The 25,018-nt window shown below is 41.8% G+C and overlaps 2 protein-coding genes across 3 annotated transcripts in view; one reads left to right on the forward strand and one right to left on the reverse strand.

Annotated features, from left to right (window-relative positions):
- The window catches only part of STK3 (serine/threonine kinase 3), an 881,840-nt gene that overhangs the window by 280,361 nt on the left and 576,461 nt on the right, over positions 1-25,018 (reverse strand). The gene's annotated exons all lie outside the window — the stretch shown is intronic.
- LAPTM4B (lysosomal protein transmembrane 4 beta) overlaps positions 5,796-25,018 on the forward strand; it is a 73,972-nt gene continuing 54,749 nt past the window's right edge. Inside the window, exon 1 of the mRNA XM_042464948.1 lies at positions 5,796-6,135. Coding sequence (XP_042320882.1) covers positions 6,034-6,135 — 102 coding nt within the window. The 5' untranslated portion in view covers positions 5,796-6,033. The remainder of the gene's footprint in view (positions 6,136-25,018) is intronic.

Consider the following 25,018-nt stretch of genomic DNA (forward strand, 5'->3'; position numbering starts at 1 on the left):
TGCAGTGAACAGGAAGGCAATAGTAACCATATAAAAACAATAGACGATCTAGTGAAAGGGGATGTGCTAGTCAGACAAGCCTCACCAACGGAGCCCTATTCCCTGTACCAAAGCTAGGAGCTAATCAATGGAGAATATGCATCGATTACAGGATCTTGAATTGAAGAACACAGTTGGTAGCAACATTGAACTATCATGATAGTTCCTCATTACAGAATGAACATTGAGGACAGTATAAAATTATTTGAGACTTTGCAAATGGGTTTGGACTCATCCAATATGTAATTCAGAAGATTACTAGATTCCCTGTTTCACTGAGCAGAATTTGCCTGGAAAAGGTTACCCATGGGATATTTAAATAATCCTACCTTAGTCATTGCTGACAAAGAGCATCTGCTATGTTATATCCCAGATACAGTGGTATATATTGGACATAATAATTTCACATGATGATCCTCAAGTACATGTGGAAACAGGGAAGCAGGATACATAGTTTCCATAAAGAAATTTCAGCTAGCACGAAGCTGAGCAATGGGCTGGGACTTAATTCTTTGTGGGCTTTTTTATCTCAATGAAAAGTAAAATTCTTTCATCTGGACTACAATTGGCAAGTTTTAGCTATACAGCATCTAAAAGTTTTTTCCGGATGTAACTACAGGGACGTCTTGAGAAATTCAGTGTTCTCTGCCTAAGAAAGGAGCAGTCATTTTCACACAGATCAGGAGCAGCCTGGATCTCAAGGGAAGTTACTTTTCTGTTGCTAATGGAGTTTAAATTTTATTACCTATCTTTTATTGTCCCAGTCCCCAAATGGCCATGAACATGGGCCTGCAATGATATCCCTCAAGACCATCTTGTGCATCTCTGTATTTCACTGATTTTATGTTTGTTGCATTTTAACATCTACAGTGTTGATGTATTTTGAATGTTAAATTTTAATTTCCCTGATGTGTGACAGACTCATTTTTATTCTTTATTAATAAATAATTGCTTTCAGTGACCTTGGTTGTGATCTAATTTCCTCTGCTCTTGAGATTTTCTTCAGAATTTTCTTGTGCCCAGATTTAAACACCCATAGAATCCTTTTATTTCTAGGCTGGTGAAATACTTAGAGCTCTAGTGGACTCTCTAGTCTTCAACACTGGACTTCTCTAGCAGAGCATTCTAAGCATTTCTCCAAATTTCAAATCCTTGCAGGATGTAGTCATGACAGTTAAAGCAGTTTTTTGTTCAGACTGAGAGAGATAATATAGAGCTAACTTGGGTCAGACCTCCTTGGAATGCTGTGTCCAGTTCTGGGCACCACTGTTCAAGAAGGTTATTGCAAGCTGGAATAGGGTGACCAAAGTTGTAAAAGGCCTGGCAACCAAGTTCTATGAGGAACACTTTATTGAGCTAGATATGTTTAGCTTGGAGATTTGAGACATCATGTGATATCCATCTTTAAGTATTTGAAAGGATGTGTTGTTAAAAATTAACCAGACTTATTTTCTGCTACTCCAGAGACTAGAACACAAGCCAGTGGAATCAAATTACAAGACAAAAAGATTAAATCTAAGCTTTGGGAAAAACTTCAGACATTAAAATGTGTTCAACAGTGGAATAAGTGCCTCAGAAGGTGATGGACTCTTCTTTCTCAGAGACCTTTAAAGAAATGTTGGATGACCATCTTTCCAGAATGGTTTAGTTGTATATTTCTCTTGATGGCAGTCCCTTCCAATTCTGTGATGACTTTCAACTGCAAAGTGCAGATACCCTCTCCTACACAGTGAGGTGCATTTATTTAGATGCCCTTCTAGACCCCTTGCTATCATATAAATTCTAAGAATAGGTAACTGATAATTGTGGAGTGCAGATGACATTTTCTTCCTCTCACACCCACAGACTTCATTATCATCTCCTCCAGCTTGAATTCATTTTGCATCTCTTAAGTAATCAAGGTCAGAATCGCTGCAAAGGCATGCCCATGGAAGCACCTCCCAGCCAGACGCCATATCCCTATTGCCATTCATTGCAAATGCAGTTACATTTTAGAGCAATTCAATTACATCAGCTGCCAGATGGGAGAGAATCCATATGCACAGAGCAGTGGTTTGTGAAATGGATAAGCAGACATGGTCAGGTTGTGACATATGCAGACTAGCTACAAATATGTGAATGGAAGTAGCAATACTGGCATCTTGACAGCAAAACACAAAACAGGTGCAGCAAAAAAATCTTGCAGCACCTGATAGACTAAGAATTCCCCACAAAACCCTTGGGTCTCTCTCAGGGTTCAGTGGCTTGTAAGACTGCCCCCATTCCTATCATTTATGTTATTTTGGTTTTATATCCTACCTTTAAAGGTCATAGAATCATAGAATTTGAAGAGAGAACAAGGGCCGTCCAGTCCAACCCCTTCCATGCAGGAACTCTCAATCAAAGCATACCCGAGAGATGGCCATCCAGCCTCTGTTCAAAGACCTCCAGGGAAATGAGACTCCATCACTCTCCGAGGCAGTGTGTTCCACTGTCGAACAGCCCTTACTGTCAGGAGGTTCCTCCTAATGTTGTGGAACCTCTTTTCCTGTAACTTGCATCTGCTGTTCCGGGTCCTGTTCTCTGGAGCAGCAGAAAACAAGCTTGCTCCCTCCTCAATATGACATCCCTTCAAATATTTAAACAGGGCTATCGTATCACCTCTTAACCCTCTCTTCTCCAAGCTAAACATCCCCAGCTCCCTAAGTCTTTCCTCATAAGGCATGATTTCCAGACCCTTCACCATTTTATTCACCTTCCTTTGGACACACTCCAGTTTCTCAACATCCTTTTTGAACTGTGGTGTCCAGAACTTGACACAATATTCCAGGTGAGGCCTGACCAAAGCAGAATAGAGTGGCACTATTACTTCTTTTGATCTAGACACTATACTTCTGTTGATGCAGCCTAAAATCACACTGGCCTTTTTAGCTGCCGCATCACACTACTGACTCATGTTCAACTTGTCTTCTACTTGCACTCCTAGATCCCTTTCACACGTATTCTCCTTAAGCTAGGTGTCCCCATCCTATATCTATCCATTTCATTTTTTCTCCCCTAAATGCAGTACTCAATATTTCTCCATGTTGAATTTCGTTTTGTTAGCTTTGGCCCAGCTTTCTTAGCCTATTCAGGTCATTTTAAATTTTGATCCTGTCCTCTTGGGTATTAGCTACTCAAAAACGTGCACTTTGAATTCTGCCTGGAAACGGACTGGTAACCACTGTAGCTGTTTTAGTAGGAGGGTCTCATGATCCCTATAGGTAGTCAACAGACTGGATGCACTGTTTTAAATCTGCTGAAATTTCCAAGCACTTTCCAAAGGCAGCCCCACATAGAGCGCATTACCGTAGTCCGAATGGGATGTCATCAAGGTATGTGTCATCAAAGCCAGATCTGACTTTTCAAGGAACAGATGCAGCTAGTTTTAATAGTGTGAAGCCCTCCTGGATACAGCTGAAACCTAGGAGCACACCCAAGCTGCAAACTTGAGATTTCAGGGGGAATGTAACCTTACCCAACGCAGGCTGAATCCGTCTTCATTGAACAGAATCGTGCCTGTAGAGTCCTGCTAACCTAATGTTCCATCTTTGTTTGTTGTTGTCGTCGTATGCTCTCAAGCCATTTCTGACTTGTGGTGACCCTATCATAGGGTTTCCTAGGGCCAAGAATGTGTGACTCACCAAGGACATCCGGCGGATTTCTATGGCCACGCGGGGAATAAACCCCTAATCTCCATTGTCCTAGTCCTATACTCAAACCACTATACCACACTGGCATCTTTGTACATCTGATGAATTAGGCTAGCTGTACAAAAACATATATGCCATTACGAGGTGAGTTAGTCTTTCAGATTATTACAAATGACTCTTCAGTTAAAACTGGAATAATGCAGAAAAATGAGTGAAGACTGAGTTTTGAAAAAACTTAAATTAATTAAAAAAAAACAGACCTCTCTTTGATCCTCCCACTGACCCCCCAACTCTCACCATCTCTTCAGCCTTTTAAAGGGAGGCAGGCAAACGCCACAGTCCATATCGTGTTTTAGACTGCATCTGCACTGCAGAAATAATCCAGTTTGACACCGCTATAAGTGTTATAGCTCAATGCTATGGAATTCTGGGATTTGTAGCTGGTTGTGGCACCAGACCCTACAAATCCCAGAATTCCATAGCATTGAGCCATGGCACTTATAGCAGTGTCAAACTGGATTATTTCTGCAGTGAGGATGCAGCTAGAGTCATTCCTTTTAACTCTTGTATATTTTCATGTAATTTTATACTTTTTGTTCTAGATGATTTTAATTGTTTTAAGTTTTATTAGGTCCCTTCCTGGGAGAAAAGTGGCATAGAAATGATAGATAGATAGATAGATAGATAGATAGATAGATAGATAGATAGATAGTGTTGGTGTCATCCTCTCCATTGACCTTCTCCTGTCACACACAATACAGAACCTTTAGTCATGTTTGTACTCATAAATTGTAGTTCCTGTATATCACTGAAGGTAATGGCAATAGCTGTTGTGACATAAAACAATTAGCAAAATTAAAATTATACTTTCGTTACAATGTCGTACAATAGATTCTTGGTGAGGTTCAGTTCCAGGACGCCCCTGTTGGATACCAAAATCCGTAAATGCTCAAATCTCACTAAATACAATGGCATAGCACATGGGTCCCCAAACTGTGACCTTTAAGAGATTTTGGACTTCAGCTCCCAGAATCCCAAACTATTGACTAACATGGCTGAGGCTTCTGGGGGCTAAAGTCCTAAATCTCTTAAAGGGCACAGAAAAGTTTCTCTCTAACAGAAAAAGATCAATGTCTCACAAAACTACAATTCCCTGGATTATTTAGCATGGAGCCCAGGGTGGTAAAGATGGTCTCAATCTGGACTATTTCTGCAGTGTGTCTTGACCATAGTTTCATGTGGTTGAAGTGAAAATTTGGTACAATGTGATTTTTTAAAATAAAATAAAATAATTCTAAAGTTTTGGGGTTTGCTCCTCCACTCTGGTGCCACAGCCAGCTACAAACCCCAGAATCCCATAGCAAAATTTAATTTACAAAAAATTAAAAAAATTAAAAATGTAATTTTAAAAAACCTGGGGGTTCTCTTTTTTCCTGCCCCCGAGCCCTCAGCCCATTCACACCATCTTTACAGCATTTTTAAGCTATATATTCTTTTGACTATGCCAATGTCTTAAAATAATGTGTGAATTTTGTGCTGCTATGAGGGAAGGCACTGTGGGCATTCTTTCCTCCTACTTGGATATATAGAGGATATACATCTCTGCTGGAGCAGAATGTATATATATTTGTGCTGCGGCAGTACATCTCAGGTTATATGTTTTGTATTTTTGCTTTATTTTGGTGCTGGCCATGTGCTGTATTAAATTCATTCATTCATTCATATCCTTTTATAATTTTATTTCAAACTTAATACAGAAAATTCTCCATTTTACAGCATTTTTTAAAAAAATGCCACAGTCCAAAAACAAAAATGCAGATGTTGGGGGAGCAGAGGTGTCCCACCCCCACACTTAGGGTGTCACTTGGTGCGGTCCGCACCCTCCCCTGCAAGTGTTGCCCTTGGTTGAGTCCACCATCAGCTCAACCCGCCCTGCAGCAAATCCCTTGTTCCACCTGATTTCGCCCCCACACACCTGATTGGACCAGCTGAGTTCCAAGGCTCCGCCCCTCCCTCCCTCCCTCCCTGGTGGAGGGAGCGATGACGTCATGGAACGGAGGTAGCCCCCCCTCCCCCCCTCTCAGAGGATCCACTGCGCAGCTAGCATCCTGATGCAGCACAGGTGAGAGGCTGCTGAGACAGGTGAGTCTGCTGGACAGGTGAGGCTGCTGCATCCCTGGAGGAGTCGCACCTGAGCTGCTGGCAAAGGCGGCAGGTCCCTTCCAACCCCTGCTTGGGTACCATTGGAAGAAGAAGCAGCAACAACCACAACAGGAGCCAAGAGAAGGACCAAGGCAGGCTGGAGGGCTCTCAGGGCACCGCCATGAAGATGCTGAGCTCCCCCTGGGCTCGCTTCTACTCCAACAGCTGCTGCTTGTGCTGCCATGTCCGCACTGGCACCATCATCCTTGGCATCTGGTACCTGGTAAGGAGCTTCACCCCACCCTCTGTCGGTGTGTGTGTTGTGTGCCTCCGGGTGCGGGTATTGTGTGACTTCACGTCCTTTCCGACTTATGGCGACCCTATATCATTCTTGGCAGGAGGTTTTCCCTGGCTTTCCCCTGAGACAGAGAGTGTGACTTGATCAAGGTTACCCCGGGGGGGGGGGGGTTCCAGGGCCATGCTGGGATCCGAACCCTGGTCTCTAGAGTCCTAGTCCCAACACTCAAACCTAGCAAGTTTCTCGAGAGGAGTACTGGCCATGGCTTTCTCCTGAGGCTGAGAGAGTGTGACTTGCTCAAGGTTACCCAGGGGAGTTCCATGGCCAAGCTGGGATCTGAACCCTGGTCTCCAGAGTCCTAGTCCCAATGCTCAAACCTATCACAGGGTTTTCTTGGCATGTTTTTTCAGAGGAGGGTTAGCCATGGCCTTGCCCTGAGAGACGGTGACTTGCTCTGTTTTAGTCATTTAATAAGCTTTTTTTAATATTGTAATAATTGAATTCCATTTTAATGTACTACTTTTCTATGTTTTTAATTATACTGTACTTTTAATGTTGCAAGCTGCTCTGAGTTCCAGTTCTGGGGAAAGAGTGGAATACAAATGATGATGATGGTCACCCAGGGGGTTTCCATGACCGAGCTGGGAATCAAAGTCTGGTCTCCAGAGGCATAATCTCAACACTCAAACCTATCATGAGGTTTTGTTGGCAAGTTTCATCAGAGGAGGGTTGCCATGGCCTTCCCCTGAGGCTGAGAGAATGTGATTTGCTCAAAGTAAGCCGGGGGTTGCCATGGCCAAGCTGGGACTTGAACCCTGGTCTCCAGAGTAGAGTAATCCAATGCTGAAACCGCTGCACCACACTGGATGCAAACCAGCCTTGTCATCTTGCAGAACATTCCTGCTAAATGGATTGTGTTGAAAAATTTTGGTCACAAAAGAATAGCACAAAATAAATTAGTCCCAAAAAGTAAATGTTGCTGTGTACTTTCAAGTCATTTCTGACTTACGGCGACCCTAAGGCAGCCCAATCATGGGGTTTTCTTGGCAAGATTTGCTCTGCTCTGGTGCCACAACAAACTGCAATTCCCAGAATGCCATAGCATGGAGCCAGGGCAGTTGAAGCGCGGTCAAACTGAATGATTTCTGCAGTGTGGATGTAGCACCAGGGAGCCCAAGGCTTCCTTGCTGCATTGCGCAGAGAGACAAGAGAAAGGCAGTAATGAGACAGAGGAGGCTTTCTCTCCCTTGCATGCCACTGTAATGCTGGCCCCATTTATCTAGGTCACTGGGGGGGGGGAGAGGGAGGAACTGGAAGGGTGGGGTTTTTTTTTTTCCCCCCCCCCCCCCCCCCCCGTAGGACACAGTAGGCCTAGGATGTACTTGCAGGTCATCCAGGTATCCCCCTTTTCCAGGACATACCCTCCATTTCAACCTTCGGCCCAGGAGGAATTTCCAAAATGTCTTTCATTTTGAACATGATTACAGTCCAAAACACCCGGCAGAAATAATCCAGTTTGAGACCACTTTGACTGCCCAGGGAATCCTGGGAATTGTAGTTCATTGTGACGCCAAAGCTCTCTGAAAGTGAAGGCTAAATGTCTCACCGAGCTACTGTTCCCAGGATTCCCTGGCACTAAAGCAATCTCAAACTGGATTATTTCTGCAGGGTTTTTTGGACCCTAGAAGCAGGGATTTACATTTCTGTGAGCGTTCTTCACTTTGATTTGGTCACGTCCTCCACTTTTCTGGAATGTCTGGCATTTTACAGTGCCTTGTCCTCTTTTGTGGATAGGACATCTGGTCACCCTGTGTAGCTTGTGTACTTGCCAGAAGAGAGAGAAGTTTGGGAGCTAGAGGAGTCCCCAAATTGGCTTTTGCTTTCCACCATTGTTCCCCCTTACTCTTCTTGTTTCTGAGGAGGAGGAGGTGAAAGAAAATAAGGTCTCATCTGCACTTCTTGTTGTTGTGTGCCTTCAAAACCCTTCCAACTTATGACAAACTAAAGGCAAGCCTGTCACTGGGTTTTCTTGGCAAGTTTCTTCAGAGAAGGTTTGCCATGGCTATCCCCTGAGGCTGAGAAAGTGTGACTTGCCCAGGGTCATCCAATGAGTTTACATGGCCAAGCAGGGAATTGAACCCTGGTCTTCAGAGTCCTAATCCAACACTTAAACCACCACATTACAGTGGCTCTCAATCTGCACTATAGCAATAATACAGTTTGACACTGCTTTAACTGCCAGGGCTCAGTGGTATGGAATCCTGGGATTTGTAGTTTGTTGTGGTACCAGAGTTCTCTGAGAGAGAAGGCTAAACATCTCACAAAATTAGAAAGCCCAGAATGCCATAGCATGGAGCCATGACAGTTCTGCATCATTTCTGCAGAGAAAGAAGCAGAACATATGATATCTCACATTTCAGAGAAAGAGGCACTAGCACTTGTTCACCCCTAGAACGCCTACATATGCTGTGGTTGGATTCCCTTGGTAACTTTGACAGCTCCTTTTCTTTGGTTGTTTAAATGCTATTTCTAAATGCTCAACTGAAGTTTTAAGTTACTGCAATGCTAGAAATTTGGGGCATGAATGAGAAATTCATGTGGGGGTGCAGAATGTAATATTGCCCCACCCATAGCCAGCATGGCATAGTGGTTTGAGTGTTGGACCATGACTCTGGAGAATAGGATTCGATTCCCTGCCCAGCCATGAAACCCACTGGGTGACCTTGGGCAAGTCACATTCTCTCAGCCTCAGGGGAAGGCAATGGTAAAACCTCTTCCGAACAAATCTTGCCAAGAAAACCCCATGGGTCAGCATAAGTGAGAAACAATGTGAAGGCACACAACACAGAGAGAAGATAGCTACAGCACTACTGTTCACCTTTTCTTTTCCAGTGGCTTTCACGTCAATGGGGTGGTGAATCTGCTTTAGGAACTGGTGTGAACTTTTTAAAAAGCTATCCAAGGTGCTGAATTTGTTATTGTTGTTATCCACCCTCAAGTTGATCTTGACCCATGGCAAACCTGTAGACAAAGAGACCCTGTCTTCCACTGCTCTGCTGAGTTACTATCCCCCAAATAAGTTTGTAAAACTCTTTTAAAGTTCAGGTTAAGACCTGAAGTAGATTCATTGCCCTCCTGATACAGAAGACACTGGTGATTAGATGAGTGTTGCTATACACAGCCCAGAGCACTACTGGAAGGGTCCCAAATCTCCCTGGGATGGTCACCCTTCAGAAATTCTGGTAATTTGGGTGGCTGCTTGATGGTGTCTGTTTTTCATGCTTCTGAATGTGATGCCTTGGCCTCTACTTGGGATGTCACAAAAGAGCACAAAAATGGTAGTTACTTCCCTTATTCTTGTTGCTTTCCTTTCCCTGCAGTTGTAGGATTTTCTACATTGGGTACTTGACTGGTTTTGGCTGTTATGCACCTCAGTTAGGGACAATAGGGCATTGCTTCTCAGAGAGCAAAATGAAAGAGAGTAAAACCCTGCTGCTAGGTTTTAAAGCTGGCCACTTACCCCATGTTCTTTAAATCCTGTGCTTTTTTCCTCCTAGTGCTGTAGTTTTCCTAAAAACTGATGCTAACTTTGTTAACCTGTCTCTATACAAAGATATAGCCATATTAGTCAGTAGAATTAGTATGTGAAGAGCTCTTGTAGCACCTTTGAGACTAACTAAAAGAAAGAAATTGGCAGCATAAGTTCTCGTAGACTTCAGCCTACTTCCTCAGATGCTATTATTATTATTATTATTATTATTATTATTATTATTATTATTATTATTATTATTAACCTTTATTTATAAAGCGCTGTAAATTTACACAGCTCTGTACACAAAGTCTTTTTAATTAGACCCTGCCCTCAGGCTTACAATCTAAAAAGACACCACACAAAAGGAGAAGGGAGTAGTGATGGGGAAGGGGATGAGGTCCAGCAGTTCCTCTCTACCTCCAAGGCCAGGACCAAATGCATCTGAGGAAGTAGACTGAAGTCTACGAAAACTCATGCTGCCAATTTCTTTCTTTCAGTTAGTCTCAAAGGTGCTACAAGATCTCTCCGCATATTGTCACCATACAATAGGTGTGAAAGGGAAGAGGGTAGTTTGCTGCTGATTAGGATGAACTAATGAAATGCAAACCAGCAGAGCTTCTGTGTCTATAAACATTTGTGGATAGAAGGAGAGTTTTATGAGGCTGCAATTGTTGTGGAAATTTAGATTAGAGATGGTAGGGAAAAACAGCATTTGTCAAACCCCATGACTTTTAATCTTGGATACTGGTCATGCTGGATGGGGGATTCTGGGAGCTGTAAACTGTAATCCAAAAATAAAAAAGCTCTGTTGTAAACCCATTAAAGATCCAGGGCTTCGTTTTGTGTTGGCTGTGGTTATTGTTCTAGGGAGTGGATGACCTTGCTGCCTAGTTAGAAATGTTAAATAATGATTAAAAAATATCCATCTAGGAACACTGAATCTGCCTCCACAGGGGCTATCACAAAAGTAATCCAGCATTCAGACTATTGGCAATCATTCAGGGTTAGTTATGTTGGCCATTTAACAAATACAAACTAAAATCCATCACTGATACCTTTATTGGCCAAACAAAATGCACAATATACTTGTTGCAAGCTTTTGAAGCTCCATGGGCTTCTTCATCAGGCAAGATGTTACAAACCAAACAGGAGGGGGGGGAACAATTGGAGATGTTAGTCAGATGCCTGCATGTTGTTTCAGTCCTTAGTAAAGATGTTCTGCTGGGGAGGATATCTTTTGCAGGTGAATCAGTTGACCAATAAAAGTATCAATGATGGATTTTTGTTTGTATTGGCAGTCATTTTCAACCTGTCTCTCCAGCATTATTCCTTAATGGTTTCCCAGCCAAGTACTAAACAGCCCTGCCCTTCCTTAGCTTCTGAAATCAGAAGAGATTGGATATGTTCAGGATGGTGTAGATCTTAACCTGCCTTGTGCTGATCTTAAATGTCATGCATGAAACAGGAGCCTTTTTGATACTTCCTTTATGTATGTATGTATGTATTTTACTATCAGATTTTTGTGGGTTTTGGTTTGTTTCTTCAGATGTAAAAATAAGGCAACTAGCTTTGTTGTGATGGATGAGTGTTAATGTATGTGTGACAATTGCTGTTCTGTCTTGGGCAACAGAATGCCTTAAGTTGGCTCTGCTTGTGTTTGCTTCTATTAAGGATGGATGCTCCTATTATGGAGTGATGTATTTTCTTCATTTTGCAATAAAAGGAAGGAAAAGGTTTCCAAGCCATTGGTCTTTGGGTGAGTGTACTTCAAGTGATACTACAAACATTATCCAACAGAGTCCCACCACATTTCACCTACATGGTTCATCATCATCAATGAGCTGGATTCAGTCCTTTATTTTTCTCCCCCCCGCCCCGCCTCCCCAATAGTAATTTAGTCGGCTGTCTTCTCTCCCTGCTGATACTGTACTGACTTTCAGATCTTGGCCCATGGACTTTCTTTTCATTGTGCTTCCTTGAGTTGCTGGCTTCAGCAGTTAGTTTTGCTTTTCAGAAGTGTGGTTATTTCTGGAGAGATAACCCTCTAAAGAGCTGTATTATTAGCCACATAATTCTCTATAAGTTGCAGTAATTCCCTTTGGCTGCCGCAAATTGTAAGCCCGTGGGTGTTTTCCTTCACAGATGGGCCATAATATATTTGGAGTGTGCCGTGTTGACATGTAAATTATATGAAGTGCATGGAGAATCCAGTCAATATGATATCTGACTAAACAATGCATAAAGAAATAAAAACACTGACAGAGGGGACCCTCAAATTTATCACACATCTCTCCCATGCATTGGAGAAAGGGCCATGCCTTTTATTGACAAGTAAGGTTGCCAAGTATCCCTTATTATATGGTATGTCCCTTATTTGAAGGACTGTAACATATTTCCTATAGGACTGATAGGTGTTCCATATTATCAGCCACATACCCTATCGAAAGTTAGAAAGCTTTTACTATTATGTAGACTGAACAAGATGCCCCAAATCCTGTACAATGGAGTGTTGGCTCTTCACAAAGACAGAAATTTGTGCATCGTGTAATTTATGAATGTGGACAGTATGTTATATTTTCAGAGAAATATATGTCTAAGTTAACTGAAATTAATACTTTTATTTGGTATTTAGGTAGAACACAAACGTGTTAATAGCTTTCCCCTGTTTGCCGACCGTACATATCATAAGTTTTAATGAGGATGGATTTCTGATTGCACATTTTATCAGATACACAGTCTTAAAAGATTCATGGCAGGGATCTTTTATGCACTGAGCTGTGACTATCCCAGCTACTTGGCAATTTATGAGCTTAGGCAATTTGGTGATTAAAAACAAGAGGTGCTTAACCAATTAGTAATTTTTTTTAGATGAATCGAAGGATAAATCAAACAATGTCTTCTAAAAACACCTCAAAGGCATTAGAAGTATATTTCCGGAAGAAATTAATGTTGATAAGGTTTAGAAGGCGACAAGCAATTAAGAAATAGTGGTTTACTTAAACATGGGCTCAGAACATTGTGTAGGTGTTTAACTAACCCCCTTACAGTGGAAGACAAATGCTAGCCCAAAATATCATGAATTAGGCTGTGAGTCATATGTGCTTCTTTAGCAAGTGCAAAAATAGCTAGCTATGGAGAAAAGTGAGTGTTAAGAGGGTGAAGGAGATGTTCAGCATAATGATTTTGGAACTTAAGTGAAGTTTTGCACGGATCGCGGGATGATGCATTTTTTTAAAAAAAGATGGGGATTTTGTAAGGATGCCAGTGGAGAAGCTTCAACAGAGAGCGCCAAAAGTGCCATGAATGGATGGGTTTAGAGATGGGATTGCAAAAAACTACAGAAGAAGTCTTAGGGAGAATTGTTGTTGGATGGGAATGTGAGCCACAGATAACAGTACAAATATGGCCATATCCCTCAAGTGTGCCATGGCATCACATTTCTGTGTACTGGAGCCAGACATAATATCATGTGAAAGGGATCTAGAAGTCCTACCTAGTAGATCACAAGTACCTGTGTTGCAGCATAAATAAGAAACCTATGGCACTTCAACAAACTAGTTTTGGCATCAGACATAAGCTTTAAGGGACTCCAGCCCACTTCATTAGAACTTTGTGATAAAATGGGCTGGAATCTGGTGAAAGGTTGTGCCAAATAGAACTTAAGTCTTTAGAGTGCCAAAAAAACAACCGATGAATGGTATTAAACAAAAGATCTCAAACAGATGAGAAAAGACAGTCATGCAAGATTGAACTAATTTTCCATTTTTTTTCTCACAAGCTAGAAAAAAGGCGTACAAAGGTAAAAGACTCACCAAAGTAAAATTGCTTAACAATATTCTAACTAGAAGCTTCATGGTAGTAGGTATTTCGGGGCTTTACCTTTCTGCAAAGTAATTCGGGGGGGGGGGGGGAGGATTTTGGAGACAATGGCTCACCAGCAGAGGTGGCCCAGAAAGTTATACAAGGTAGCTTTATTTCTATGACATGTATGCTCTATGGGTATCCTAATCTGTCCTTCAAAATGAAACTGCAACCCCTTTCCCAGGCTGCCTGGTTGCTACTTTCAGAAAAGTATTGGATATACTGTGAGAACAAATTGCAACAACACTAATAGTGGTTCTTCAAGTGGTCAGTTTTCATTCTGCTCTATGGTGTACACATGCAGAATAGAAGAACAAATGTGCATTTGCTGTATCGACGTAATCTGCTTAATGGATGAGCTTTGCTGTGCCTTCAAGTCATTTTTTACTTATGGCAACCCTAAGGCGAACCTGTCACAGGGGTTTCTGGAGCTGAAAGTGTGTGGCTTGCCCAAAGTCACCCAGTGGATTTCCATGGCTGAGCTGGTCTCCAGAGTCCAAGTCCCATGTTCAAACCATTATATCCCATTACATGTATTTAGTTGATCTTACAACTCAGAAATAATCACAAATTGAAATCCAGAGCTTTAAACATTTACTTTTGGGGGCTTTAATTCCCAAGAAAACCCTGTCAGTATGGCCACTGGTCATGCTGGCTGAAGCATTCTGGGAGTAGTCCACACATGCACAGAGGCTAACAAAGAGGGAAGCACATAAACTGAGTAATGCTTTCAGACTCTCAAACTTATATGATCTTATTTGGGAATACATGATGCACTTTACATCCAGTGATAATGTTCAGTTTTGTAAAAAAAATAAAAATATACACAATGTCCATAAATTACATCAATATCCTTCCTTTCTAACAAGAAAAATGTTTTTCTTATTAACCAAGGTCTTAAATAAATTGGAAATCAATATACCATAGATTAATTGGAAGTCCAGAATCATCTTGCAAATTGAAAAAGGATGCTAGTTGTTGGAATAGACCCAGTTTCTGTTACAACCTGGCACACCTTTCTGGCTTTTAAGGGAAATATACTTCCCAGCAGTCAAGAATGACAATTTGTTTGAGACTCACAATTAAGACCAAGTAGTGCCTTTGTTACCTTCTATAGTAGATTAAATCAAGCTGGGAGCCAAGCTGCATAAAACTTTGCATTTCAGGAATGACATCATGGATAAATGAAAATTACAACTCAAGTTCACTGAATAATTTAAAAAAAAAATAAAGTTGTGGATTTTCATTACAGAACATTCTGCTTAAATATTTGAAATGACTATATATGCTTAAGAATATACTCAATTAACAAAGTACAAAGTAGATGTGTTCCTCGGTATTCCTCCTTTAACAGAAACTTTGGTATCGAAAGCTGAAATAACAGGAGGAAAAAATTAGGTTCCTGCACTGCAAAAACAGAAGGGTAATTCAACATGTTTCAGCAACTGTTTTCAATCAAAACTAACAATATGAATATATGATAGGTTAGGTAAGCCATCATAAGCAAACAAAAACATTCTGAACCTTCTAGGGACCACTTGAAAGCTTCTTCCAACATGTCTCCAGGAATGATTTTTTTATTCCTTTCATCATCCTCTGATTTCCTTAGAATTTCCATTTTTGTTGCCAGATTTATAGATCTATGCTTCTTTTCTTTCTTTTTTTTACATGCTGGATGTAACATATGAGGCAGGGTTACATGCTCTCCCTGTCTCTCCATTTTGTTGTTGACAAATGCTTAGTAAGGGATTCTGGAGGCAGCTGCCATTTACCTGGACTGTTGTAGGGAGGCACATACAGCAACAATAAGATCAGCTAAAGTAGATTCCCGCTTTCTCAGCTCAAGCTTTATTGTATTATTTGCATTATTTCCTGCAGATAGACTGCTGCGCCCTGACACAGAAAGTTTTTGGGCGCATCTACACTGGCTTCTTAATCCAGAGCCACTCTGGAGTATTATGCTGTGGACTAGCCCTAGACTGACTACGACAGAGAATACATGCACCAGGCAGACCACATTGTTGTGCATATGGGCCAGCCAGACCAATACCACACTGGTTCCATTGGCCCATCCTGCTTGGTGCCACTACTGCTGCAGTCTTGCTGGCCAAGCATTTTTCTGCAAGAGCTTGCCCAGTGCACTGTTGCTTCTGCTGAGATCAGAACGAGGCATCACACTATGTGATCAGTAAGGAGGAAATTGCTCTTCTCTCTCCTCATTGATCCCATGGGTGCCTCATTCTGACCTCAGCAGAAGTGATGGCACAACAGGCAGGGTCTCTCTTGCCCCACCATCACCATTTCTTGCAGGCAGGAGCTCCTTATAAAGCCTGCCCAGTGCACCACCGTTTCTGCTAAAAACAAACCAACAATGATGTACCAGCATAGCCTTCATCAGACTGGTACTCTTGATGTATTGCATTACAGCTCCAATCAGTGTAGCCTATATGCTGGTTGTTGATGGAATCTGTAGTTGAAAATACTGGGGAGATGGGCCAGGTTGGGCAAGATATATAAAATTAATGATTGGCATCTCATTACACTACAAAGTGAATAAGAAATCGATCCAGCTTTGCACCTGCATTTTTATTAATATATTAAAGTTAAATAAAAATTATTAATAAGTATGTGCATTTCTGGAATGCTTATAAGGCTTATAAGGAAAATAATCATTTACCTCCCACTCCATTTTGTTAACGTATCTCTGCTGCAGCTATAAACCCTTAATTTCATGTGGAAGAGATTTTCTAACACTTTTTCTAGAACTGCAAGAATTTACAACCTTACATGTAGATGCAATCCCTGGCCCGAAAGCAACTGCCCTTGAAACCTCTTTCTAAAAAGCTTTTACAAATATTTATGAATGAGCATGTCAGAAATGAAATAGGGAGATGATGACTACATTCACAATGTGTTCTAGTCATGATGACTGATGCTAAGAATAGCTTTTAGTCTGGAATTCATCTCCTGTGAATCTTAATTCATGACTGAAAAATGGAGGTGAGCCATTTTGAAATCAGATGTATGTTCTGCCTGATATAAATTCAGCTTACAAGGTGTGTTATGTAGGGGGAAAGCATAAAAAGCATCCCAAGTGCCATAGTTATCTTGATTCTGCATGCAGAATAATCTTGTATTTCATGCCTTGGTCCAGGCCTTGGAGGTAGAGAGGAACTGCTGGACCTCTTACCCTTTCCCGCCACCACTCCCTTCTCCTTCTGTGTCATGTCTTTTTAGATTGTAAGCCCGAGGGCAGGGAACCGTCTAATTAAAAAGATTGTATGTACAGCGCTGTGTAAATTTACAGCGCTTCATAAATAAAGGTTAATAATAATAATAATAATAATAATAATAATAATAATAATAATAATAATGTACAAACATTTATTCTGTTGGAATGAACCAGGGACATAGCCAGGATTTTAGGAAGGGGGGGGGTGTCCAGACTAAGTGCCACCATTATAATGGGGATTGGGGACGGTGGCGCAGCAGCACTCACCATTCATTTTTCTAATGGAAGGGGGGGTCCGGACCCCAAGAACCCCCCCCCTTGGCTATGTCCCTGAATGAATGCTTCATGCCTAGTAACAGTACCTGCTCAGTTTAGACCTATGTCCTAGCAGTTATACAGCAACAAATACTGTCTCCCTTCTGACAGAAATTAGATATGATTTTCTTTGTTCTTGGTTATACATGCTATATGCACACAGACAGTTGGCTTGATCAGATTTTTCCATTAAGTGAACTTCTAGAGATGGCTAGCTCACCAGACTACAGTATCTGTATTATAAGAATTTGTTGAACAGAAACCAAGGTTTCCCTGGGGTGAATGCCAGGCAAAGCAGCCAGGTTCTCAATGGAGGTTTGCTTACTTTATGCAGGAGCAAATTTTGGGTTACTACTTCACAGCTGTCATATGAAGTCTACAATATAGCACCGGGGTAGAATAGGAAATGTCATCAAATACCAGGCCAGTTTGTTTGTCTGCCTAGCCTGGTATTGACTACTCTAGCTGGCAATAGGTCTTTTGGAGTCTCAGGATACCTGATTCTTTTAAGAAAAGGTTGAACCTGGGACCTTGCACATTTGTGCACCACTGAAATTGGGATGGTACAGATAACCAGATTCCAGTGCACATCTGGGTAAGTTGCTGCTGGTAAATGGAAAACTGTGGCCTGTTACAGACTGCCAAAATAAAGCTGCTTCGGGTCTCTTTGGAGGTATGCTATTTAAGTGATGCATGGGTCCTAAGAGTCCGGAGGTCGCACCAAAGCCACACTCCATTCCTAAGCACTGGAGTGCAGCTTTGGTACAGCTTCCGGATTCTTAGGATGCATGCATCATTTAAACAGCATACCTCCAAAGAGACCCGAAGCAGTTTTATTTGGGCAGTCTGTAACAGGTCTGTGTACCCCATATGGGGCACTGAATATCTCCATTGTCACTCCAGATCATGGCCAGTAGAAGTGAAACATAAATCTCCTTTGCGTTTTCTATATGATTGCTACTGCCTTTTTTTAAAAAAATCACCATATTTGTCTGGAAGCAAGACTGAAGTGAGTGAGGTAGATCCCTGGGACAATGGAGCTTATCACTTGGTGTTTTAAATTGGCTCCAGCCTCCTGGGCTGCAACTGGGTTGCAGGATGGAGGTGGGGATTATCACACACTAAATCGTTGCCAAATCACCAGCCACCATCAGCCTGGGTCCTAGCCGCACCCAGTCAGAACTTTTTAGAAGTCAGAAAGCTTTTCAATTTCTAAAAAGTGCTGGTGGCGTGTGGCTTGAACCCAGCTGGGACCAAGGCTGATGGCAGCTGGTGATTTGGTGACAATTTAGTATGCTATAATCCTCGCCTCTATCCCACGTCCTGGTTGTAGCCTGGGAGGCTGGAGCTGATTTGAAACAACAAGCGATAAACTACAATGGCTGCTGATGGCCAGGGAGCAGACATTAGTGGTTTAACCTTTCCTCATTCGGTCTTCACTCATTCATAGAAAAGTGTTACCACCACTTTTGGGGGTTAGTTTAGGGTGGGGCTGTTCTGAAAGGGATTTACTCCTGGGCAAGCTATTATTATGGAAGGATATTATCCACAGGAACAGGCATTGTTAGATAATACATATCAGGCAGCACTTTATGAAGCACTCTGTGGAACTGCCTTAGTAGCACAGAAAGGGTCCTAGGACTAGCCCACAGGCGGTAATTGAGCAGCCTTCTAGACTATAAGTAGTTGGACTGTGACACCCAGCAGCTCCAGCTCACATACCCGGTGGTGAGGAATACTTGAAACTACAATTCAGCATCATCTCGAGGGGTATACTATTCCCACTCCTAGTTTATATCCAGTTGCTAATCCCAACTATTTAGTGGGTTTACTCATATAAATCATCTCTCTCTCTCTCTCTCTGGCTTCCCTTCGCGAACGAAGATTTAGGAAGGACTCATCCCACACTTTCTACAAGCACAATGATGACTAAAAGGCCGATCTGAGCGCTGATGAAAGGAGTTTTGTTCAAGGAGTCATAGGTGTTGGCAATAGGTGACCCTTGTTTCAGACCCATAAAGGAGAATAGACAGTAGCTGTATGCAAACTGATTTTTGTGCTTCGCCTCAAGTGTTTGTTACTCCAGACTCGTTTGTGAAGCCTTCTGAATGCATTATATGCCTTTGCTAGTCTGTGATTGATCTCTTTATCAATCTTGGCGTCTGAGGAGATGATGCTTCCCGGGTAGGTGAACTGCTGGACAGACTTAAGCACAGATGTGCCTACAGTGATGTAGGGATGGTAGTGTTCTTCCTGTGGTGCCGGCTGGTGGAGAACTTCTGTGTTCTTCAGACTGACTTCCAGCCCAAACAGCTCTAAATCATGATTTGTATAAAATACACTGACTCAATTGGTTTACTCTCAGTGGAAGGGAGTCTATTGCAGAGTTCATCTAATGAAAGGAAGCATAATGAGGTTCCAGTGGCTGAAAAAGTAGATCAGTTATTTAGCTAGGTGTATACAGACACAAGAACAAGCTTCTTGACTGATACATAGTTGCTAGCTTGCAGCATTGGGTATCTAAGCCTTGTTTACAATTAGTAATTATTAGAATTAAATCCTTGACCAGAACAGAGGCTTCTTTGTACCATGGCTTTTCTGTTGGGTCATTCATTTTGTGAAACATACTTTATCTTGTCATTTTATAAACAAATTGGTTCCAAATCTTCTGCCATAGACTCCATTCTTAATAGAAAGTTGCAAAAGTTATTCTGAATGTCTACAGAGATAAGATCCTTACTTGTTCTCCCTAAGTGTATAGAAACAGTCAAGCTTGGAAAAAAATGCTCTCCTTTTTTGTGGCTTCAGATTTAATATGAAGACAGAAGGAACAGAAGTGCCAGTGTCTCTGAAATGCATTTTTACCACATCCAAGTTACAAGTTTCTTATCTTTTCCTCCCCAGATTATGAACAAGTTGCCCCTAAATCAGGATTTTTTCAACTCCTTGGTAGGAGGCAGAGCTTGGAAATTACCAGTTGACAATATCAGAGCTTGGAAGTTACCAGTTGACACATTAAATTTAGTCCTATAGTTACCCCATATGGCAGGAACCATAGAAGAGATTTTTTATGGTATGTTCTTCTCAGGAAAATTTTAAAAATGTGCAACTATATTATGATTATGTTAATCACTGAGTTGGTTGTGTTCATGTTGGGGAAAAAAAGAACATTAATTTTAATTAGGTTGTTTCTAACATATACACCAGAAATTCACAATACATGACTGTGTTAAACATCTTATTGAAATGTAGATGAAAAATGTTATCTAAAATTGCACTACTCCTCCTCCTTCCCACTTCCTGTTTGTGCTTGGGAGAGAAGGAAACAACCACATGAATTTTGGAAAAGTCTTGTTTCTCATTCACCCGTGCAGTGAAAGTGAATGTATGCATTTAGAGAGAAATACAAACACAGGAAGCATTCAGGAAACAAAAGACGTTATTGATAAACATTAAATGTAAACCAGACACACCCCTCGCCTCCATCAATAATATCCAAATCGCCTAATCCCTCTTCAGCAATAGTCCCCCCAAAAATTCTCTTAAATCATTTTAAGAAAAAAAAAAATAGGCCAGTAGTACAAAGTCTGCATCAAATTATTCTCCCTCTCTACTTACTCTTCTCTTGTCTATGCTTTTTCTTCCTCTTATCTCATTTCTCCACCTTTTCCTCTTAGGCCCTCCCTCGTGTCATTCTGCCTGATCACTGTGTTTCCTCTTTTTCCTCTCTAGTATGTGCTGTCCACACTTCTGTGTATCCTTTTTGCTGATGCAAGGGTGAAGTTGCAAAGCAAGAGACACCACACACAACACCAAGGCCACAACTTGTATTGTTTAGAACTGATCATATGGTTAGCCAAAAGAATGGGTCTGGATCCAGGCATTGACCAGCCCAGCTGTTGATCAATGAATCCCATTCCAGCCCAGTGCTGGCACACATGGACAACAGGGGAAACTGCTGGCCAATTTCCAGGGTGACCCTTGTCACCGGGGAATGCTGTCAAGGCATCCACTCCCACCTGGGGATCCTTCTCCACACCACATACTCCCAGATCCCATAGGGGACTCTCGTATACTATCAATGCCCAACCAGTACTGGTAAACAATGTCCTGGATCCATGACCCATACTGCCACCACAAAAGGTGGGCCCCGCAGACTGCCAGCAGACAAGGGCTCAAATAGCCTGACTACCCAACCACAGTGAAGCCTGTAGCGGCTCCCCCTAGTAGGGTGCATCAGCCAGTGAGGGCAACACTGGTGGGAGCTCATTGCCCGGTTCTCCCCAAATCCATGGCAGCACAGCTAGCATGTTGGCATGTGGGGAAAAGACGCTGGCAGGGCCAAGGAAGGTCTGCCATTGCTCCCTACCCGTTCCCGCAAACAGCTGGCAGGGTAAATCATGCAGCCTGATTTCTCATGCAATTCCTGCCTTCTGTTTTCTCCTCTTCTGCTTCTCTTGTTCTGGTCTTATCTATAATGCCTTGCAACCAACCCTTCCCTCCCACCGTTTTCTGGACAAACTGGCCTTCCTTTTCTGGATGTCTCTTCATGACAGGGCACTGTACTACAGGTTTCCACCGTCTCCTTTCTCTCTTCCACCTCCTGTTCATGGGTGCCTATTGTGCTTGCTACTTGTATCCAAACTGCTGCCTGGCATGGAAAAATTCCAGCAAGAATGACAGGTGAGGCAGTGAGGAAGAAGAAACAACATAGCAAATGAAAAGACTAACCCCCCTTTCTCTGTCCCTTGTTAGCATTTGGCGTTCTTCCCCATGCAATAGCCCTACAATTCCTTGTTCTTTCTTTTGCTATCAGCAGGGACGTAGCCGGGGGGGAGGGTTCTTGGGGTCCGGACCCCCCCCCTTCCGTTAGATAAAATGAATGGTGTGTGCTGCCGCACCGCCACACCCAAGCCCCATTATAATGGTGGCACTTGGTCTGGACCTCGCCATTCCCAAAATCCTGGCTACGTCCCTGCTATGAGCATAACCAAAACAGCCCCTTTTATTGTTTTTAATCTCTCTAGCAAGTCTGAGCAAGAACTGTAGTTTTTCTGACTTTCTCCCTACATGTGCTGGCTGTTTGTTTGAATTCTTCTTGGTGATTCCCCCCCCCCTTTTAGCTGAGTTGAAAGGTCTTTAGAGATCCATCCTGGTTTCTTTAGACACGTCACATTTTTTCCTCTTTGTTGGAACTGTTTGAAATTGTACCTTCAATATCTCACTTGTAATCAAAATGCCATCCCTCATGAACTCAATTAGTTCTGTTAATCTGTCTATTAGTATTCCTGGCCATGGCATCGCCATAAGCATTTCCTTAAGTTTGCTGAAATAAGCTGCCTAGAATGTATGTCTGACTATGCTTGGCTTCCCCTTTCCACTGTACAACAAAGTCCAGGAGAAGATGGTCACTCCCACCTAAGGATCCCATCACTTCCACTCCATCACTGTTGGTTAGGATCCAGTCTGAAACAGACCGTTGTTGCCTACTCCATCTTCTGCACAATGAAATTGTCTGCAAGGCAAGTGCGGAATTTGTTGGACCGTATATTCTTGGCGGAGTTTGACTTCCAACAACTATATATTTGTTCTCCCATTACTGCTACAACTCTCCTTTCTGCATGTTTGGCCATCTTTTCCAGCAAGACATCATCCAAATCCTCAGTCTGGCTTGTGAGGTCTATAGTAGTCCCTCACAATGACATCATTGTTGTTTTTCTCTCCCCCTAAATTTTTACCCAGATGCTCTCAACCAACCTACCTTCCAGGATTTAAGTCACTGATCTATTCACAGATATAAACATCCTTGACATACAATGCTACTCTTCATCCTCCTTTCCTGTTTGGTCTATTTCTCTGGAATAGGTTATATTCCTCTGTGAGGGTTCACTGGGTCCCAGAGAATCTTCCTTCTTCAGCAACACAATGCTGAGATTCCACTGACACTTCCCTTGCCAATTCTTGGGAAGAGCTATGCCAATGCAAGGCATGTGAGAAAGGATTGTGAAAGAAACAGAGTATCTTTAGAGAAAAAGGCTTTATTCTAAGTGAAGAATTTCTATAGTAAAGTGATATCTTTTACGTGAAGGACATCTTTCCTTCTGGCAAAAATTAGGAATTACAAATTACAGACAGATTAGATAATTTCAACTAAATCAAGAGAAAGAATGTTTAAAAACCCTGATGGTGACTAGCTAATACGCTCTCCTAATTCTACTCACAGATCAGATGGGATTTGTATCCTTGATGTTCAGGGAGTAGCTTGGACTCTGGAATCCCTTGTCCAGCCTTAACCAGTTACTTGAGGTGGGGGAGCAGGAGCATGCATCTCCCAAACCCCTTTTGTTAGAGCTCACCTCATCATCTGCTTAGAGAGAGCTAGAGACAAAGACCCTTGCTGGGTCTGCTTAAAGACAGCCTGACCTCATGATGGTTTCAGACTTTTTATAACCTGTTCTAAAGCATCTTGAAGGTTCAAGTGTTTGTCCATCTGATTGTCCTGTCTTGTCAAGGGTGACTGAGTCTCATTAAATTGTAGCTGAGTCTCTTTTTAACCCTTTGTTAAAGAAGGTTTGAATAATGGGAAGGATTTGGGAAGGATTTCCCCATTATCACACCATCCATTATTACAGTGTAATCATAGCAATAGCACTTACATTTCTGTAACTCAGCACTCTGTAAGCAGTTTATAATCTGTAAACTAATTGCCCCCAACAAGCTGGGTACTCATCTAAAAAGGATGAAAGGCTGAGTCAACCTTGGAGCACTGCAGGGATTGAAATCACAACCTTGTGGCTGCAGTACTGGCATTTCATCACTGCACCACCAGGACTTATCATGAGATCTATCCCTACATGTTTCAGTGATGCCTTTTATATCATACTTGTTTTGCTGTGTTAAGAGTTCAAATTCATCTTGTTTATTTCCCATGCTGTATCTATTCATTAGTGTAGAGACATCTAAGACCATGTGTAATTTCCTATATCTGCTTATTTAAGTTATTTTCCCTCCCCTTGTTGGATTCTTTTACAATTTGTCCAATTCTAAGACTGAAGATAGTGATAAACATGGGCATGGTTGTTAGTGGTGTGTGTCTTCAAGTTTTTTCTGATTTAACGTGATCTTATCAATACACTTTTCTTGGAAAGATTTGTTCAGAGGGAGTTTGCCATTGCCTTCCTCTGAGGCTGAGAGACCCTGACTTGCCTAAGATCCCCCGGTGGGTATGGCTTGTTGCTGTTTTATATGGAATCAGGGCAGATTCAGAGATTCACTTTTAATTTCTCTCTTACAAACTAGATAAACATTTTGAGGAATTAAGTCAATTGTATTATTTAGTTATTTATTTCAAAGAACACTCCTAGTAGACATTCAATTTCAAATGCAGTTCTTTAAAATGAGAGGACATTGAGAGATAACAGCAAATTTGTGTCTGCTCTGGTTTGCGGGGGTAGTGGTGACTGTCTTGCCAGCTCTCTGCTGTCCTTTAAATCCATGTTTATGATAGAAAGATTAAACAAATCAGTCTGTAACTGTCTCTGAAATCTCCTACAGTGATACAAAAAACGATGTTAAGTAATAAAGCTGAATACAGTTAAATTCACATATAATTTCAAATATAATTGAACTATCAATCTAATTTTTTTTTAAAAAAAAACTTAAACGGGGGACAGTTCTAACTAATATAGCACATTATTAAAGGCTCTTCCTCATGAGCAATCCATTCTCAAAACCCTGCTGAAACAAACAAAAAAGTCTTCACCTACCAAGGGAGGGTTAGCAAGGAGGGTGCCAGCCCTCCTTTTGTTTCTTTATTTAATTGGTCATATTTTAGTTTATTATTTTTATGATAATTTATATCCCATCTTTTCCCCAGTGTGGTACTCAAATAAACTGTAAACATTTTAAAAGATCACAGCTAAAAGGCG

The sequence above is a fragment of the Sceloporus undulatus genome, chromosome 4 (assembly GCF_019175285.1).
Source record: "Sceloporus undulatus isolate JIND9_A2432 ecotype Alabama chromosome 4, SceUnd_v1.1, whole genome shotgun sequence".
Taxonomy (NCBI): domain Eukaryota; kingdom Metazoa; phylum Chordata; class Lepidosauria; order Squamata; family Phrynosomatidae; genus Sceloporus; species Sceloporus undulatus.